The 20,194-nt window shown below is 37.3% G+C and overlaps 1 protein-coding gene across 1 annotated transcript in view; it reads left to right on the top strand.

Annotated features, from left to right (window-relative positions):
* Cep97 (centrosomal protein 97kDa) overlaps window positions 1–20,194 on the top strand; it is a 220,207-nt gene that overhangs the window by 46,354 nt on the left and 153,659 nt on the right. Inside the window, exons 4-6 of the mRNA XM_090380233.1 lie at window positions 3,447–3,502; window positions 7,551–7,652; window positions 7,955–8,068. Coding sequence (XP_090236359.1) covers window positions 3,447–3,502; window positions 7,551–7,652; window positions 7,955–8,068 — 272 coding nt within the window. The remainder of the gene's footprint in view (window positions 1–3,446; window positions 3,503–7,550; window positions 7,653–7,954; window positions 8,069–20,194) is intronic.

The following is a 20,194-nucleotide window of genomic DNA, read 5'->3' on the forward strand; positions in this document are numbered from 1 at the left end:
TCCAGATTCTTTTAATCACAGAAACCTCAATGAGGTCCAGACCTGGACTTTTGCCAATATTAAGGGTATTAATGGCAGAATCAATTTCTATATTAGTGAAGGGATCCTCAGAAGAAGAGCCTTCAAACACAAGATGCTGTAATCTAAAAAGAATTTGTTCATTGCTCTCAGGAACTGAGATGTTCCTGAGAAGCAATTCATCCAAGATAGCATCAACAGATGCCGACCAAGTTAAAGTTTCAGTGGAATTTGGAACATGAATCGAGGTCTGAGGAATATGTGGATGGAGTTTAGAGGCAGTGACTTTATCGGGTAAACCCCAAGGATCTGATTTAATAGTTGTTTCCACAAGACGAGCCCAAGCCTGGGCCTTCTTCTCTCTAATACTGTTAAAATATCTGTTGCAAGCTGCCTTATATAAGTCAACAAGCCTGTTTACTTCAATTGGTGGCCTGTTATTCCTTTTAGCTCTATTAAGATTTCGCCTTGTGATCCTAAGATCTCTTCTAAGAGAGGAAAGACCATCACACCACCAAGGAACAGAATGATTCAACGAGATTTTTTAAGAAAACTAAGGTCAGAGACCTCAGTAATAATTCCAGTTATCTTTTCTTCCAGGGAATTTGGATCCAATTCAGAAAAATTAGAGATGAAATCCTCATTAACTAAACTCAAAAGATTAGAGTCGAAAATGCCCCAGTCAGAACCCTTAGTTTTATAGCGAGGGGAAATCATGATTAACTCGAGAGGAAGAAGGCCTAACAGTGGTGACCAGGTCAAAAGTGATAGGATGATGGTCACTGCTCGACCAAGAATTACGAACCGACCAATTATTTATACCGAAAGAAAAAGCACGATTTGAAAGTGTGATGTCAATGTAAAATTGACCCTGCGAACTGGAAAAGGTTGGGGGATGACCCCGGCCATTATGGACAATTAAGTTTTTTGCAACGATGAAATCCTCAAGGAGATCACCCTTGGGGCTAGAAGTAGGGCTTCCCCAAAGGGGAGAAGAAGCATTAGAATCCGTCATAATGATTAACGGAAGACCAGAAAGTCTGGTTAACAAGAGTTCCAGGTAATTTAAGAACGGCTTAATAGGCTGTGCATACTGCGAACGCGTAGCACACGCTTCTTGATTAGACCGGGGTTCGAGCCCGTCACCACCAAATACGGAGGATGCGGAAAGGTCATTCAGGGAATGACCACCGCATATCCCGGAGCAATATGGCCTTAGTTGCTAATGCTCCTAAAAACCAAATAACAACAAATAACAGCATACTGCGAACATCGCATGTACAAAGAGACGGCATAAATCCTACCGAAGGAACCCTCAAGACAGGCGCAAGCAGCAAACTTGGAGCAGAGACTATTGATCTTAGTAACCGTGATCAGAGGGTCCACGATGACCAGAGCAGCCCTTTCATCAACCGGTGAAATACCACCACTTTGCTTATTGGAGACTTGAAGTGGTGAAACCCATGTTTAGTCTCTAGAGCAAAGTTTCCGGCATCCCCCCCCCCATACTTCTCCTTCAACCCATGCATGGTACTAAGTACTATAGGTTTTGATACCTTTTGTGTTTGGGGTTTTTCATTAAAAAAAAAAAAAAAACCCTAGTCACTGCGTTGCCTCCAACCCCAGAAGTATCAGGGATAGATTGAACTGAGATTGAGAGGGCAAGCCCTTAATCACACCTTTATAGGAATATGGCTCCTGGAGAGCCAAAACAGAAAATTTATGTAAAGAAATTAAACTAGATACATCATTAATAACAGATAAACTTCACTGACAATTTAATTGGAGGAATTTTACACTTATATTTACAACTGTAGTATGGGTACTATTCATAAGATGTCCTGAACCTCACCTGGTCTTGGGCCCTGAGATATTCGGTACAGGAAATGTCCTTGTAAGAATGGTCAGCTTTGTGTTTCCTAATTTTAAGTTGGGACAAACTATGGGGGAAGATTTACTGGGGCAATCAGAAATTTGATGGCCCTGACAACCGCAGTGCCCACAGGTGTGTTTAGGTGACCTACAATTTTTAGATGAGTGGCCATAGACCAGGCATTTGAAACATCTAGAAGATATTATGAAATCCTTAATATCGTGGACTGACCACCCAATATAAATTCTATTATTATTTTGTAACAAAATATGCCTGATAGGGCCAGGGACCTCAATCACCCAGTGCCGGCAGTCCTTCTGCTTGGAATTCATCTTAAATTGAAATTTAACTAGTTTCTTAAGGTCCTCAAGGGAATAATCTGTGCCAATGAAGTTCTTATCATGAAGATCGTGGATGAAATCACCTTCAGAAGTGTCTTTACCATTGTCGTAGATAACTACCGTAGGATTTAATTTCTTTGGAGTGTCAAGAGAAAATTTTAAGTCTTTGAACTTCTGACCCGATTGCAGGGAAACAGGGTCGGCTTTAGAAGCTGTTTCGATCACAATACCACGGTCCCGGACCTTGCGGACCGCCTTAATTTTAATCTTTCTAAATTCGTCCCTGAATTGAGTAGTAATTTCTTTCTTTACTTCCTCACTAGTTTTTAAATCCAAAGATTCAGAAGCTCGAACGATGATTACGTGTTGCGGCTGAATTGGACGCTGAGAAGATTGGGCCGAGGCCCTAGATGCCACGCTGGCATAGGTATTGGAAGCCAAAGGTGCACTGACAGAAGGAGCTGACATCAAGGCACAAACATCCAGGTACTTGTGTTCCAAAACGTTAAAGATCTTAGTAACTTCAATCACAGTGGTTGCAGAAATATTAGGATCTGACTCCAAGACGCGAGTCAGCCAGTCCCTCAAACCAAAAACCGTGTCCACAGAAGCCTTCACAGTAGGGTGAGAGGGAGTAGAAGAAGTAGAACTCCTCTCATTAGAAAATATATCAGGGAAATCTTTACCAATGTCACTAACCATAACTATGGGATTCATATCAGCTCTCAGCTCCACAGGGCCAATAGACAGGTTAGGAGGAGAGGACAAAGTAGAGGTAGAGTCATATTCTTGTGCACTTGAAGAGTCCATTTTATTAATAACTCAATGACGAACTACACTATAATAACCAAAGCTGGTACACTGAAAGATATGGTAGAAGGTACATATAATACACACAGAGACAAAATTTTAGACTAGTTTTCCTTATATATTTCATACTTTGGAACGGAACCTCTTTATAACTATGGGAGCCATAACTCAGTATTTGCGGCATTTCTCAGGAACGTAATCCCCGCGAATAGCAGGGGTTTACTGTATATATAAATATAAAATTGTCATATATATTTTCTTAGACGGGTTGTTTAGAATTGCAGAATTATATTAAACTTAAGAATCTATTCAACATAAATATAAAGTCCAGTGATTATGAATGAATGTATGTTTGAAAATATTAGTGTTCAGAGATCATTGTTATTGTTTTCTGTTTTTAATAGGATTAAAAGAACTTTCTCATCTAACTTGGCTGAATTTATCAGGAAATAATATTAAGGTAATCATGTGATATATGTATTATTAAATTTAGCAAGCCTATTATTATATCTATAATATAAATTAACCCTTTGGTGAGTGAGTTTCTGGTTAGTATGTATGCCATTTGGAGTGATCTTTTTTTGAGGAATTTTTAAAAAATTGAACAACCGTGTGTGTAAATGTTTTTAAATATAATTTCTTTCCTAATTTGGCTTTATATCTAAACAGTTGGATGAGATTATTGTCAAAATTAATGTTGATTTTAGTTATTGATAAAATCAAAATTAATATTTTCATATATCAAAATATATATATTTTTTATCAATATTCATATATCAATATATATGTATTTTTAAATTGAAATATCCTGCATTAATATCCAGACAGCCAACACGCTTGATCTTTTTCTCCAAACAACCCTTCTAAGTACACGGTTGAAGTGAATGGTACTTTAGACATCTGAGATCACAACTTGGTGATTGTCTCTTCTCCAATGGAGCCTTTATCTCATGGCTATTCCCAACCTCGCGTTATTTGGCATTACAAAAATGTAAAATGTGATGACCTGCGAGATTTCTTTTCTTCTTTTCCTTGGTCGGATTACTGTTTCAAAACTTCTGATGTCAACATTTGCTCAAATCGTATCAGTGAAATTATTCTTGTAGGAATGGAATCCTTTATTTCTCACCCCACCTTAAAATATTGTCCTTTATCTAAACCTTGGTTTTCTAATAAATATGCTAAGGCTGTTCAAGAGAAGAATGTTGCATATCATAATTGACTTGTTTCCAATTCTTCAGTTTCATTTTCTGCCTACACCAAAGCTCGCAACAATTGTAAAGCAGTTATTAATCAGTCCAAACTAGATTTTGAACCGACTAAGAGTAGAAAACTTGCTTCTTGCCGTAATGGTAGTCAAGCATTCTGGTCTCTTGCCAAAACTATTGGCCGCAACCTTTGCCCATCTCTACTCCCACCTCTGTCAAAACCAGATAGTTCTATTGTCGTTTCAGCCAAGGATAAAGCTGACCTCCTAGCATCCCACTTTTCTTCCAACTCGTGTATTAATGATCTTGGTAAAACACCTCTGACTATTCCCAGCACACTCCATTCAATGCCTCCTGGTGGTCCTCCATAAAAAAGATGTCAGAATCTTGACGTCTTTTTGACGTCAAAATTGACGAATCTTGATGCTAAGTAAGCTCCAGGTCCTGATAGAGTTTCTACACTTGTTCTCAAAGGCTGTGCTCCTGAACTTACTTCTGTTCTTTAATGGAGAAATCAATTAACTGCCAACTCTTAAACTATCTAGAAACTTTCCATCTGATCAACGATTGCCAGTGGATTGACACTGATTCCATCAGTGTCAATCCAATCCACTGGTGATATTCTGGCTTATGTTACCCATTTATGGACAAATTCAATGGAAAAGTTCAGTGAAACACAAGCTTGCTCTTGACATCTCAAAGGCTTTCAATTGTGTTTGGCATAAAGGTCTTCTAAACAAGCTTCCATCTTATGGTTTGCCAACAGTTTTTTATAATTGATTATCCAGTTTTCTCTGACTTCTCACTGAGGGTGATGGCAGATGGCTCTCTGTCTTCTAACTTCTCCACTAATGCTGGTGTTCCCCAAGGTTCAGTTCATTCTCTCACTCTTTTCTTCCTGTATATTAAGGACCTGCTTCCATTGACTGCAAATCCTATCCATAGGATTATGGATAGTTTTGCTGATGATAATGGCACCTCTGTAGCCAGGTGGGAAGGAGCAGCAGTGCATGGCACATGCTTCTTGATTAGACCGGGGTTCGAGCCCATCACCACCAAATACGGAGGATGCGGAAAGGTCAGGGAATGACCACCGCATATCCGGGAGCAATATGGCCTTAGTTGCTAATGCTCCTAAAAACCAAACAACAGCAACAGCTTATGATAGTACATTGCATTCCACTTTCTAGTTTGAGAAACCTCGCCCTGCTCAATCAATTTCAACTTCTCGAATATCCACTACCAATTCCTTAAATGCTGATCTCCAGTGGGGCAAAGACAACTTAGTTGATTTCAATCCTTCTGAAACTCAGTCTTGTCTTATATCTCTCAAAAAAGGATTCTTCTGCTCCTATGCTTATCTTTGGTGACACTCTGATTTCTAGGTGAGATGATATCTCTCTTTTGGAGATTACCCTGACTAATCTCCCTTGGCACAAGCGCATTACAAATATTTCTTCCCCTGCATCTAAAAAACTTGGTTTTCTCTTTCACTCTTAGTATTACTCTTCTTCCAAACAGCTGTTCACTTTGTACAAATCACAAATACACCCTACCATGGAATATTGTTTCCACATCTGGCGTAGTATCCTCCAAAACCTCTCTCAGGCTTCTAGATTCTATTTCAGAAGAGGGCAGTTAGGTTAATTAATGACTCATCTCTAACAGTCTCTCCACTCTCTGTCTCATAGATGTACTGTTTCTCTTCTGCATGCCTTTTCTACCGATACTTCCATGGGTACTGTTCTTCTGAATTGGCTTCTATAATTCCTGCTCTCTCTCTCTTTCAAAACAGTCCGAACATGTGCCGCCACTAGCCAACATCCATTCACTGTCCAACTTCAAACTCACAGAACCAACTTTTCATTTTCCTCGTTTATTCATTCAACTGCCGTTTTCTGGAACAAACTTCCTTCATACGTATTTCCTGGAAATTACAGTCTACAGAAGTTTAAGTCTAATGTCAACAAATATCTTCTTTCATCTTCTCAACCTCCAACCCATGCACACTGCTAAGTACTATAGGTTCTAATACCTCTCGTGTTTGAGTTTGTAAAAAAAAAGCTATGCTTTTTTAAAATTTATTTTGGAATGATACTTCACTATTGCAGTATGGCTCTTTTGAAGGTAATATGCTAGTATTACATCATGCTGATCTGAAGAAACTGACAGCACCACTTTGCCAGTACTTGTTTTCACCTTTGCCTTATTGGGGTGATTTTGCATGTTTCCATTGTTTTGACGTTTGTTAGTTTTGGAATCATATTGATGAATCCAAGTTTCATCTATGGTGAATAAAAAACATAACATGAAAAAACTCCTCTTGCTTTTTTTAGCACCTCAGCAACATTTCATGTGTACATTATATTCTTCCCTCCTTCTGGTAGAGAGTCAGAAGTCTGGGAACCCATCCGGTAGGCAATTTAGTCATATGAAACTATCGATGGATGATGTAATCCAGAGATCCTACACTAATTTGAGCTCTGCAACTAGTTACTTGATGCTGATATGGTAATATTCCAGGATTAAGACCTCAATTTTTGTGACACTCTTCTGTTACAGCAGATGCTGGACATCCTGGGATTTCTTCGTCATGCACTGAGGTTCTTCCACATTTGAATTGTTTATACCAATGTGCAAAGACTGTAAACAGTGACCATTTATTTGTGGATTGCTTTTGGTCTTTTCCCTTGCAGAAAGGGGAAATGAATCACTGATCTGGATTCACTTTATCTATTGTGACACTTCACTTTATTCAGTGCTGAGGGAAAAAAAAGAAAAAATGAATTGGCAGATCAAAACCAAAATTTGTGTGGTTGCTATAGAGATTTTAAGGTATCAAACAAAAAAAATTCATTTCGACTTTCTATCACAACTACTTTTGGTCAAATACAAATCTTTTTTGAACCCTCCTCGTACATCTCTCATTTATATCTTCATTTTAAATTTACATATTTTAAATTTATTTAATTAAGCAATACTTTTTTTCTCTTGTAATAATAAACATGTAAAAATGTGTTTTTATATTGTTATTGTTAAGTATGATTTTGAATGGCTCAATGCATTACCACTTCTTATGGAGAAAGGTAGGTACAAAAAATACATACTGTGTTATATTCCTTAAATTAGAATTTTTTTACAGGGAACCGGTTAAGATTTTGGCAGCTCATCACTGGTTAATTGTAAAGTTTACTTTGATTTCTCAGAAAAGAGAGGATAAGAAATCTTATGTTTACTGTCTTTAAGTAAAGATAGAAAGTGCCTGAATATGTTAATTTTGAATTTTTTTTCCCTCCCCAGAGTATGCAAAATTTGCAGCATTGTTCCAATCTCACTTACCTGAACTTATCAATCAACAGTATTTCGTCCCTTACAGATATTTCTTATCTTGCCAAATTACAGGTATGATAACCAGTGTTTCTCAGATAATTATTTTTGAAATTAATTAATTACAAAATTTTTTCATATTTCAGTAGATATATCTAGTGAAATTTTGTGTAAACTTTAAAGTTTTGTGGCTTAAGATACCTAATTGCATTCAAGTACCTAGGAATATTTGTTTACAAAAAAAATTAAGTTTATTTTAGTATATTGATTTCATAAAAAGTTAGATATTAAGAGAATGAAAACCATAACTGGGTAAAATTAAATATTCTTCAAACCACTCTTAAATTTCTTTAATATTTTTTTAAAAATATTTTCAGACATTGCACCTTTGCAGGAATCTCATATCTTCCTTGCGACATGCTTCTACTTACCTTCCATCTTCTTTGTGTGTATTATCTCTTTCAGACAACTCTATCACAGATCTAAATGAAGTAAGAAAAGTTGCAAAAATATTTTCTTTTAAGAGATTTTTTTTCAATAATTTTTAGCTTGAAATTTATAGAACACGAATACAACTCTGCATGCAATAAAAAAAAAAAAAAGTTAATTTGGCTACAAATTAATTATCAGTATCACATGATACTGATAATTAATTTGTTTTGCCCTCTATTATATTAATAGAGGGCAAAACAAATTAAATTGGTTTTAATTCAGAAACCCGGAGCAATATGGCCCTAGCACTCATACTCCTAAAACCATACCACAAGAACAAGAATTCAGAAACCAAGATGATTTAAATTAAATTAATATGGCACAGTTAATTTAATTTATTTAGTTTACCAATTTTCTTGATAGCCTTACTGACTTTTAAATAGTTACATTGATGCGTGATGTCAGTCATCATGTCACATGGGTGCAATGCAAGCATGTTTACCTACTGTTAGAAAACACTAACTGGTTGTGGTGAAGTAAACTTATTGTGTGGCTGTCTGACATGCTTGCTGCTATTCACACATGTTTTTTCTGAGGTCACAGTGCTCATGATCATTGGCCTTGTTGAGAAGTTCATGCTGCTGATTACGAGTGGCTTGATTGATTGCAGAACTTGTGTATTCTGTAATCCTCTGTCTTACTGTGGGAGAATCGAACCTATAAGTGGCTGTTGAACCTATAACTTATGTAGCCTATGATTAAGGTTTCTGAAAAGGCCTAACCAGTTGTAGCTGCCCAATCTGCTCTTGTTTGTATTGAAATATATGGCCTTGTGGTGCTGAGCAATAGATTAGATAGAGAGTTGCAGGAGGTTTTTCTGGTAATTTACAAAGATATTGTGGAAAGCTATGTTGCTTCTCCTTGGTTATCTGCCCTGATTTGAGGAGTGGCATGTTCTTTCATTCTTGTCCAGAGTTTATAGTGTGACTGCCCTACATAGCGTTTTCAACATTGACAGTCCATCCTGTATACTATCCCTGAATTCTGGGTGGGGTGTCCATCAGAACTTCATTTAATTTAATCTTTCATTGGATGTGGAATTTCCTGGTTAACCTGGACAATACGTAACTTTGCCTGATGGTAAGGGAAAGTGATGATTGCCCTGTTACTATTTCCTTTTTGCAATAGAGGATTTAAATTGTCTGTGGCTGTTTGAAGTAATACTTTTAGTGAACCTGGTTGAGAGCTGTTTTCTTTTTAAAAAAAAGAGTAATGGCAGAGGGCCCATTATTGAGTTACTGGTAGCTGCAGTTCTGAAGGGCACTCAGTGTCATGCTTTTGACTATGTCCATTAAACACCTTGGCTGATTCCAACTGTATAGTTTTTTGAACATGCAAATGATGACGACATTATCTTGCATTCTTGTAAATACTTCAAGAAATGGAATTGAATGATTATTTTTGAATTCTAGTATGAAAGAAATGTTAGAATACATTTTGGTAAGGTGGGAGACTTTCTTTTCTATGATCCAAAATTATTACAGTAAATATTATGTACATACAGGCCTATAACCTAGGCATATTGAGGTCCTTGAGGATATCACAGACATTCTCTCAGACATGCCAGACAAGCTGTACTGGCTACCTGGGAGTCTAAAACGCTGATGGAACTGATATTCGGGTGACATCCAAGTCAAGTAGACCCAATTTCGGCGATGTCCGGATGGTCTGTGACAGCCAAATCCTCTGCTTGCACCTTCATGATGTTGGGACTGTTAATAATCCTGGGTATAACCTCCATGCACAAGCACACTGTGGATGACCACCCAAGTATGAACCAACGTAATCAGGGATCACACAATGCATTGTGCCCACACCACATAGAGGAATGCTGCTCCTCTGTGTTACCAGGCAATACTAGGTGGTAGATGACTCTCATCAACCGGTGCAACACCACCACTTTGCTTATTGGAGGCTTGAAGTGGTGGAACCCATGTTTAGTCTCCAGAGCTAAGTCCAGAGTTTAGTCTCCGGTCAATCCTTCCCCATCTCTTCCATCATGCAGTATGACTGATGACTTTTGAGGTTATGGTGAACATCACGGCGAGATCCAACCTTCTTTACATTTCGAGGGTACAGCTCTAAAACAGTGTTCGCAGGCCGGCTGCTAGTTACTACACTGGACCAAACCAATTGGTAACTCTTTAGGAGGCTTCCAGATCAGCTAGTGTATAATCTTGCTACCTCTACTCTGCCAGATAATGACTGGAGGGAGTCCGAGTAGTGTGTATGCGGGGAGCATTGTCAAGGCCACATTATGTCATGGATCTGGGTATATTCTTACCATGTGTACGCCCTATCCAAAAATTTTATTACTTAATTTTATTAGTGGGAGGGACATACCTACAGCATGTCCCTCTCACTTTTTCTTACTGTTGAATACACCATGAATTGTCAAACTAATAGAGCAAGCTTATCTGCAAAAAGACCTAAACCTCCCAAACACTTCCTAGTTCATTTAATAAATATACGTGGTGCCTCCGTAGCCAGGTGGGCAGGAGCAGCAGTGCGTAGCACACACACACTTCTTGATTAGACCGGGGTTCGAACCCATGACCACCAAATATGGAGTATGTAGAAAGGTCAGGGAATGACCATCGCATATCCCCAAAGCAATATGGCCTTAGTTGCTAATGCTCCTAAAAATCAAATAACAACAACAAATATACATGGTCTCAGTTCTAATCTCAACAATGTCCATTTTCACTTGCAGTCTGCCAAACCCCATGTACTTTTTCTGACAGAATCTAAGTTATCGGTTGATTCAACAACTGCTCATCTCAGTTGCCCAAATTATTTGCTGTATGATTCCTTTCGCCTCAAAAGTGGTACTTGTGCATATATCCATTCCAATATTCCCTGTCAGAGACTTGGTAATTTGGAATCTCCTATTTTCCATCTTCTCTGGCTTAAAATCTCTCTACCTCATTCTGTGAAATTCATCTGTTGTCTCTACCATTCTCCCAACTCCACTAATCACTTGGAGCTCTTCGACTTCCTCTGTTTGCAACTTGACTTTCTCCAGTTCAACTTTCCTAACAGTGAGGTAATTTTCCTTGGTGATTTTAATGTTCACAACTCCAGCTGGCTTCTGTTTTCTAGTCACACTGACCCAGCTGGTCGAGAGGCTGAGGCTTTTGCAATTTCTAATGACCTTGCACAGAGTGTTCATTTACCTACAGAAATACTGGACAATCCTAACCACACAGCCAACACACTTGATCTTTTTCTCACAAACAACCCTTCTAAGTATACAGTTGAAGTGAGTGGTCCCTTAGGTACCTCAGATCACAACTTGGTGAGTGTCTCTTCTCCAATGGAGCCTTTATCTCATGGCTATTCCCAACCTCGTATTGGTTGGCATTACAAGAATGCAAAATGGGATGACCTGCGAGATTTCTTTTCTTCTTTTCCTTGGTCGGATTACTGTTTCAAAACTTTTGATGTCAACATTTGCTCAGATCGTGTAAGTGAAATTATTCTTGTAGGAATGGAATCCTTTATTCCACACTCCACTTTAACATCTCATCTTTTATATAAACCTTGGTTTTCCAATAAATGGGCTAAGGCTGTTCAAGAGAAGAATGTTGCATATCGTAATTGGCTTGTTTCCAATTCTTCAATTTCATTTACTGCCTACACCAAAGCTCGCAACAATTGTAAAGCAGTCATTAATCAGTCCAAACTAGATTTTGAACAGACTAAGAGTAGAAAACTTGCTTCTTGCCCTAATTGTAGCCAAGCATTCTGGTCTCTTACCAAAGCTATTGGCTGCAACTTTTGCCCATCTCTGCTCCCACCTCTGTCAAAACCAGATGGTTCTGTTGTCACTTCGGCCAAGGATAGGGCTGAACTGCTAGCATCCCATTTGTCTTCTAACTGATGTATTGGTGATCTTGGTAAAACACCTCCCACCATTCCCAACACACTCCATTCAATGCCTCCTGTGGTCTCCCGTCAAAAGGATGTCAGAATGATTTTGACGAATCTCAATGCTAAGAAGGCTCCAGGTGCTGATGGTATTTCTCCACTTGTTCTCAAAACCTGTGCTCCTGAACTTAGTCCTGTTCATTGCTGCCTTTTTTCACTTTCTTATTCCAAAAGTGTTTTTCCTTCTGCTTGGAAATTTGCTCATATCCAGCCAGTTCCTAAAAATGGTGACAAATCCCTTCCATCCTATTATCGTCTCATTGCAATTACTTCTACTCTTTCTAAAGTAATGGAGGAATTAATTAACCGGCAACTTTTAAACTACCTAGAAACCTTCCGTCTGATCAACGATCGCCAGTATGGATTCTGTCAGTGTTGATCCACTGGTAATATTCTGGCTTATGTTACTCATTTATGGACAAATTCAATGGAAAAGTTTGGTGAAACCAAAGCAATTGCTCTTGATATCTCAAAGGCTTTTGATCGTGTTTGGCATAAAGGTCTTCTAAACAAGCTTCCATCTTATGGTTTGCCAACTGTTTTTTGTACTTGGTTATCCAGTTTTCTCTCTTATCGTTCACTGAGGGTGATGGTAGATGGCTCTCTGTCTTCTAACTTCTCCACTAATGCTGGTGTTCCCCAAGGTTCAGTTCTTTCTCCCACTCTTTTCCTCTTGTATATTAATGACCTTTCCATCAACCAGAAATCCTGTCCATAGTTTTGCCGATGATAGCACATTGCATTCCACTTTCCATTTTGAAAAACCTTGCGCTGCTCAATCAGCTTCAACATCTCAAATATCCGCTAACAATTCCTTAAATGCTGATTTCCAGGTAATTCTCCAGTGGGACAAAGACAACTTAGTTGATTTCAATATTTCTAAAACTCAGTCTTGTCTTATATCTCACAAAAAGGATTCTTTTGCTCCTATGCTTATCTTTGGTGACACTGCAATTTCTAGGCAAAATAATATATCTCTTTTGGGGATTACCCTGACTTCTAATCTCTCTTGGCACAAGCATATTACAAATATTACTTCCTCTGCATATAAAAAACTTGGTTTTCTCTTTCGCTCTTGGCATTTCTTTTCTTCCAAACAGCTGTTCACTCTGTACAAATCACAAATCCCACATCTGGGGCGGTGCCCCCAAAACCTCTCTCAGGCTTCTAGATTCCATGCAGCAGTGCGTAGTACACGCTTCTTGATTAGACCGGGGTTCGAGCCTGTCACTGTGAGGATGCGGAAAGGTCAGGTAATGACCACCGCATATTCTGGAGCAATATGGCCTTAGTTGCTAATGCTCCTAAAAACTAAACAAACAACAAACAAACAATCTAGATTCCATTCAGAAGAGGGCAGTTAAGTTAATTAATGACTCTCTCTAACAGAGTCTCTCCACTCTCTGTCTCATAGATGTACTGTTTCTGCTGCATGCCTTTTCTACAGATATTTCCATGGACACTGTTCTTCTGAATTGGCTTCTATAATTCCCGCTCTCTCTTTCAAAACAGTCTGAACACGTGCCGCCAACATCCATTTACTGTCCAACTTCAACTCACAGAACCAACTTTTCATCATCCTCGTTTATTCATTCAACTGCCATTTTCTGGAACAACTTTCCTTCATACGTATTTCCTGAAAATTACAGAAGTTCAAGTCTAATGTCAACAAATATCTTCTTTCGTCTTCTCAACCTCTAACCTAAGCACGGTACTAAGTACTATAGGTATTATAGTGTGTGAGAGTGAGAGAGAGAGAGAGAGATTTGTTCAATCCTTGGCCTAAGGCTGATATTTCTGATAAATTTTAGTAAATCCCCCCCCCCCCCGTGGCATTTTCCACTGAGACAGGTGGAAAATTCTGAATTATTAGGTCTGCTAAAACTTGGCCTGATGCCATTAGAATCATATTTATTAAATATACATGGTTCTAATGGTGTTCATTCATGTTCATTGTCAGGATCATTGCTAAGACCATAGACAAAAACACCATATCCTCTTCTTTCTGCTCCTTTGGAATAGAGAGGATGATGACAACATTTGCTCTCATTTGGATATCAGGAAGTGATTTCCAAGTTAGCTAGAAAATAGAAGGTCTAACTGAGCTGTTATCAAGGGAATAGTAAGTTAAAATAAGTTCCGAGGTCAATCTTAAACCTTTCCCATTCTCAAAAATCCAGGACACAGCATTCAGGGTTGACTTCAGACAACTGTGTTGTAAACTCAACCTTTTTCAGAAACCTCCATTCTCAGGATGCACAGTGGATATAGCTTCATCACCAGAATTCACCCCTTTTCCCACTCTAGGGGAGAGGGCCATAGAACACATAGGACAGCATTTTAACCAGTGAGAATCAGCATAATGGTCCCAAAAAGTGTTTGTATAGCAGCAAGAATGTTAGCAGCCACAAAACAACATCAACAGTTGAATCATCATCACAAGTAATCAGCGTTTCTAGATAGACCAGTTCTCTTTTGGTGTACCAGTTGTTGTTGAGTTTAACAGTACATAGACTGGTGTGCCAGTGTGAATTCATTACCAGCATTAAACATTAATACAGACATCTGATATTCTTGGCTGCCACTTTGAGCAGTTGTGAATGAGACCTCATACCATGAAAATTTAATTTAGTTTAATTTAATGTTTGCATTAAAAGCCAATGAAGATCACAAAATAGCCTTGAAAATTATGATAGTTGTTGTTGATAGATATTTTGTAATTGGTTATGTATTAAATTTATTTTTATAGCAAGCAGAGTTTTGTTCATTTGCTGTAGTTTGACTGTAGTGCCCCATAGTCAACACCTCAGAGCTTGAATTTTATACTTTTTGTTGGAGTTTTGTTTTGAAACCGAAGGTTTTTGTTTAATATTCACTTGGCATTTAAATTAAGAAAATTAGAATGGTTATGAGATATACTTAAAGCATAGTAATCACAAAAATTTGTATCTGCACACTGAATGTTTTATCTATTTGAAACTAAATGATTGCCTAGAAACAGATTTCTGCACAATATAAGATTTTACATGATTACAAACCCACCTCTTTCCTGTAACTGTAAAGGCAAGATTTTGCTAAGGATTATATGGATTTATTAAATAAATTTCCATTTATACCCAGTACAGCCACTGTGGTCAGCGGAGCTTACAATTTCAATGCAGTTAAACTTCAAGAGGTAAAATACATAAATTCCATATATATTTGAAAATTAACTGATTTATTTATTGAGGTGGAAAAGAGGATTTCCTACACCAAGGCACACTCAATTAATTAAATAAAATTGCAATGGGTGTCGATGTTTATTTAGTTAATTGAACTTGCCTTTGTGTAGGAAATCCATTTTCCCACTTTTGTTTCTACTTTGTATGTTAACACGTAGGGATATTGCTTAATTAGATAAACACATAAATTTAATTGTCAATTTTATGATCAAGTAGGAATATTCTGTATATTTTTACACTATAATATAATTTAAATTTAGCATTACCTGGTGTTTTTTTCAGTACAAAATAAAGATTTAATGCAATAGAATAGTGCTATTCAATCAGTGTGGATGGTCCACCCCTAGATTACATAGAATAGATGTTAATGTGATCAGTTTTTTTTTTTTTCCATTCAATTATCTTTCTTTTTCTTTCCCCCATCCCCCCAATGGGGGGGAAACATTTTTTTCCCTTGTTCCTGCCAACGTTTGTATCATCTACAAACTTTGACATTAGGTTTGATATGGCTTTATCAGTATCATTAAGCACATTACAGACACAGTTAGTCCCCAACTTACATAAACCTGAGTTACATAACTTTAGACTTATGTAAATTTTTTTGGTAAAATCGTAAAGATACTTTCTGTATAATTTTTAAGAGTGAAGCCGAACGAAGGAACAATAAGTACAAGTTTTTATTTTCGTTTCCGTACAAACTAACTAGAATCTAGGTAAATAACTAGAGTTAACAATTCATTTCATTTTCTGCTTTAAAAATTCTGAAGAAATATTTGACAACATGCATTTGAGACAGGTGAACTACGTCAAAGCATTTCAGAAAACCCCCCACAATGTTCAAGCCATGTGGACTGTGCCCCATTGGCTATTTCTTTGGAGAATTACACTCTAGCCCTTCGTCTCTATGCCCTTTCCTTCCTTTCTTTCTTTCTGGATTGTAGAGTCAGTTCAGTTTTGTTTCAGAGTGAAGTGAGAGCTTTTTTTTGCCTTTTTTGTATGCAATATTTGTTACACATGTCTGGTTACCGTGGTGAAATTGAAATTCACGTTGTCTTACCATTTTCAACGACTTTGCGTCAAACTATCATTGTGTACTGCACACTTCATTCGCATGTTTTCCGTGGCGCACTGTAACCTTGCTGTTTTTGCGCCACAAAAATCAAAATCAAATCAAATCATTCGCATGTTGTAAGGTGTGATAGCATTTCTTGTAACTTAACCCTGTGAAGTTCGTTACAGAATTTTTGCCATTATCGTGATTCCGCCTAAGAGAATAAGTGACAGCAGTACTAGTAAATCTGCCAAGAAAAGGAAAGCGATCGATCTGTATCAGAAAATTAAAATAATAAGGATGTACGAAAATGGTCAAATATTAACAAGTATCGTGCGGAATTTAGATTTTCCAGTGTCAAGAGTGAACACAATAATAAAAATGGGACTAATAAGCGAGATAGAAAAGTTAGATTATAATTAATTAAATGATACCACTCTTATGCCACGTGAAATGAAATATAAAGTTTATTAGGCTGAACGCTTACATAGCTATACATTACGTGACGTTTCGGGTTTCTTGCCGACACCCATTATCAGACAAGCTGTTAGGGAAGAAAACAAAGAACAAAGAATACAAGGTCACAAAGAATAAGTGGTTACAGGTTTGAATATTACCAATCAACAATTTATGATAAAAATTACAGTTTTGTAGTATTAAATTATTTGAGTTTTAAATTGCTATTGTTACATTATTACAATAGAATTTTAAGTTAAATTAATTTTAGGTTAAGTTAATTCCAAATTCTTACCTGCTGACAGCCTCCTTTTGAAGATTCTCCGAGACCTGAAGTGTATCAGGTGAGAGGGAAGCTGTTAGCAGTCAATTTATAGAAGGATTAATGCAAGTAGCCAATGGGGTAAAGCTGTCGAACTACAATGGAAAAGTTATTTATTGTGTTGATGGAAGACCAGATCCAAAAACACATCCCCTTAAGCCTTCACCTCATCAAAGCAAAGTTCAAGATTGCATATCATGAAATTTATGAAGGGAAAAAAAAAGCATGTGAAACAGATGAAGATTGAAGAGTTCATATCACATACTGCCTCCCTGACCTCTACTCAGCCTACAACACCGTGTGATTAATGTGTCTTATTAATGTTTCAGGTTCGTTTTAAGTTACTTTCAGTTCATCACCTCAAGTGTGTAGACTTTGATTCTCTATGTGGTTTAGACCAATTTTTTTAAGTATGTACACTTTGGTTTTGATTCCCTTAGTAGCCCTTATAAAACCTACATGGCATACAAAATACATATTAGTTTTTACAGTACAATAACATGCATATTTTCTTCCTTTTATGTTTTCTTTTCTTATGTGTCACTCTGACTACTTCACCACTGTCCCCCAGACAAAGTTTTTAATTGTTATGGTATATAACTATTTTCCTTCATTCTTCTGAGGATATTATATGGTTTTTGTAATTTTGGCATATCAGGGATATAGTAGCAATATTTTATTAGTCATTCCCAAGTTGTGTAAGAAGTCCTGGAATGTATCTCTTATGTATGTTGGAGACAGACTGTGTTGCTTCCTCTGCCTCTAAAAAACTAGGTTTTCTCTTTTATTCTTTGTACAGCCGTTCACTCTGTACAAATCGCAAATCAATCCTACCATGGAATATTGTTCCCACATCTGGGGCGGTGCCCCCAAAACTTCTCTCAGGCTTCTAGATTCCATTTATCTCTAACAGAGTCTCTCCACTCGGTCTTATAGACATTCTGTTTCTGCTGCATGCCTATCTAGATACTTCCATGGGCACAGTTCTTTTGAAATGGCTTCTATAATGGTCTCTCTTCCAAAGCAGTCCAAACATGTGCTGCAACCTGTCAACATCCTTTTATACTGTCCAACTTCAAACTCACAGAATGAACTTTTCTTCTTCATTTATTCATTTCACTGCTCTTTTCTGGAACAGCCTTCCTTCATACATATATCATGAAAATTACAGTGTACAGAAGTTCAAGTCTAATGTCAGCAAGTATCTTCTTTCATCTTCTTAACCTTCAACCCATGCACAGTACTAAGTACTATAGGTTTTAATACCTCTTGTGTTTGCAGTTTTCATTAAAAAAAAAAAAAAAAATACAGTAAACAGCAATGGCATCAGCACTGAACCCTGGTGTTCACAGTGCCCATTGATAACAACTCTGTTCTCCTCCCATTTTACCAGCCCTTTATCTAGCAGTAACTTGCTTATAATACCACATTTCTACAATTTGTACAGATGTCTTTTATATGCAACAGTATCAAAAGCTTTTCTGAAATCTTCAAAAATATCAGAAAACAGGAGAAAAAAAGTCATAAATTTAAAAATAATGACATTTTTCCCCCTGTTCTCTGATATTTTTGACATATATTACTATCAAGGAAAAAAGTGCAAAAGGCAGATTGGAACAGTTTAAATTAATTCATGCTAATTAAAAAGATTTTGAAAAGTGTTACAGCTAGCTATATTTGGGTAAATGTTTAGGTAGACTGGTAGAATCGGGCTAATCTCTAAGAAATATATTTTTAGAATAAAATTAAAAGAAAGTGATACGAGCAGTCTTCAAAGTTTACCATATTAAAAATTGCAACAGGCATTCATTAGTAAGTGCACTGACTCATATCCAAATTTGTTCATGATCCAAAATAAGTTTGGAAAAAAGAGAAGTTAATGTAGTCCTCAAAGAAAATAACTTCTGCATCTTCAGATGTAAGCATCTAAAACATCCAAGCAAGATGATACCGTAGGTGAATTATCCTCACTTTCATGGAAAGTCTATATTCCTCTCTTCTTCTTCTTTGGATAAAGCATTTTTCTTGTTCCTTTTAAATGTTATGTTAACATTTGAAAATCTGAACATAGTTCTTCAGGCGCCTCCGTAGCCAGGTGGGAAGGAGCAGCAGTGCGTAGCACACGCTTCTTGATTAGACTGGGGGTCGAGCCCGTCACCACCAAATAAGGAGGATGCGGAAAGGTCAAGGAATGACCACCGCATATCCCGGAGCAATATGGCCTTAGTTGCTAATGCTCCTAAAAACCAAATAATAACAACAACATAGTTCTTCACTCAAACATGCTGCACATCTATTTACTGTGATGCTTACTCTGTAATATGGTGTGTAAACTTTTTAAACCAGCAATTGTTAAATCTTCCATTTTCCTTTTGGAAATTGATTACCATGGCAGATTAAATCAGAAGAATTAGTGTGATTTAATCATGGCCAGCTCTACTTCCAGTGGTTCTTGGTGAGTTTTAAACAAGGGGAGAAGATTCCGATCTATGTTCATTGAGTATGTATTTTTTTGCTGCCTCTGACTAATATATGAAAATATAATATAATATAACAATGAATAACATATTGTGTTTTCCAGATAGCAAAATGCTGTTGTTATTTTATTTTTAGGAGCATTAGCAACTAAGGCCATATTGCTCCGGGGATATGCGGTGGTCATTCCCTGACCTTTCTGCACCTCCGTATTTGGTGGTCACTGACTCGAACCCCGGTCTAATCAAGAAGCGTGTGCTACGCACTGCTGCTCCTGCCCACCTGGCTATGGAGGTGCCTCATAGTAAAATGCACCTGATCATAAGTTTGCACCCACATTTCAGATTTCGTAAAAAATATTTTATTGCATATATTTGAAACAGAGCTTCACAACTGTCTACCAAAGAATGTCAGTATAGTATAAGGCTTTTATTTGTAGTAGAATGCCAAAATATTGTCACCACTATAACAAAAAGTTTTTGTTTAGATTATGATCTGAACATTCACATTCTTCAAAGACTTGAATATCATCAGTTCCATCAAAAGGCAGACATTCCAAATTTCTTGAAAGATGGCACCCAAAAGGATCCAAATAAAATGTACTAAAAAATGTTAATGTAGAAAAACTTTTATTTGTAGTAGAATGCCAAAAGGTTGGCTGCTGTACTGT

The sequence above is a fragment of the Mastigoproctus giganteus genome, chromosome 8 (genome assembly GCF_048544385.1).
Source record: "Mastigoproctus giganteus isolate SK-2022 chromosome 8, ASM4854438v1, whole genome shotgun sequence".
Classification (NCBI taxonomy): domain Eukaryota; kingdom Metazoa; phylum Arthropoda; class Arachnida; order Uropygi; family Thelyphonidae; genus Mastigoproctus; species Mastigoproctus giganteus.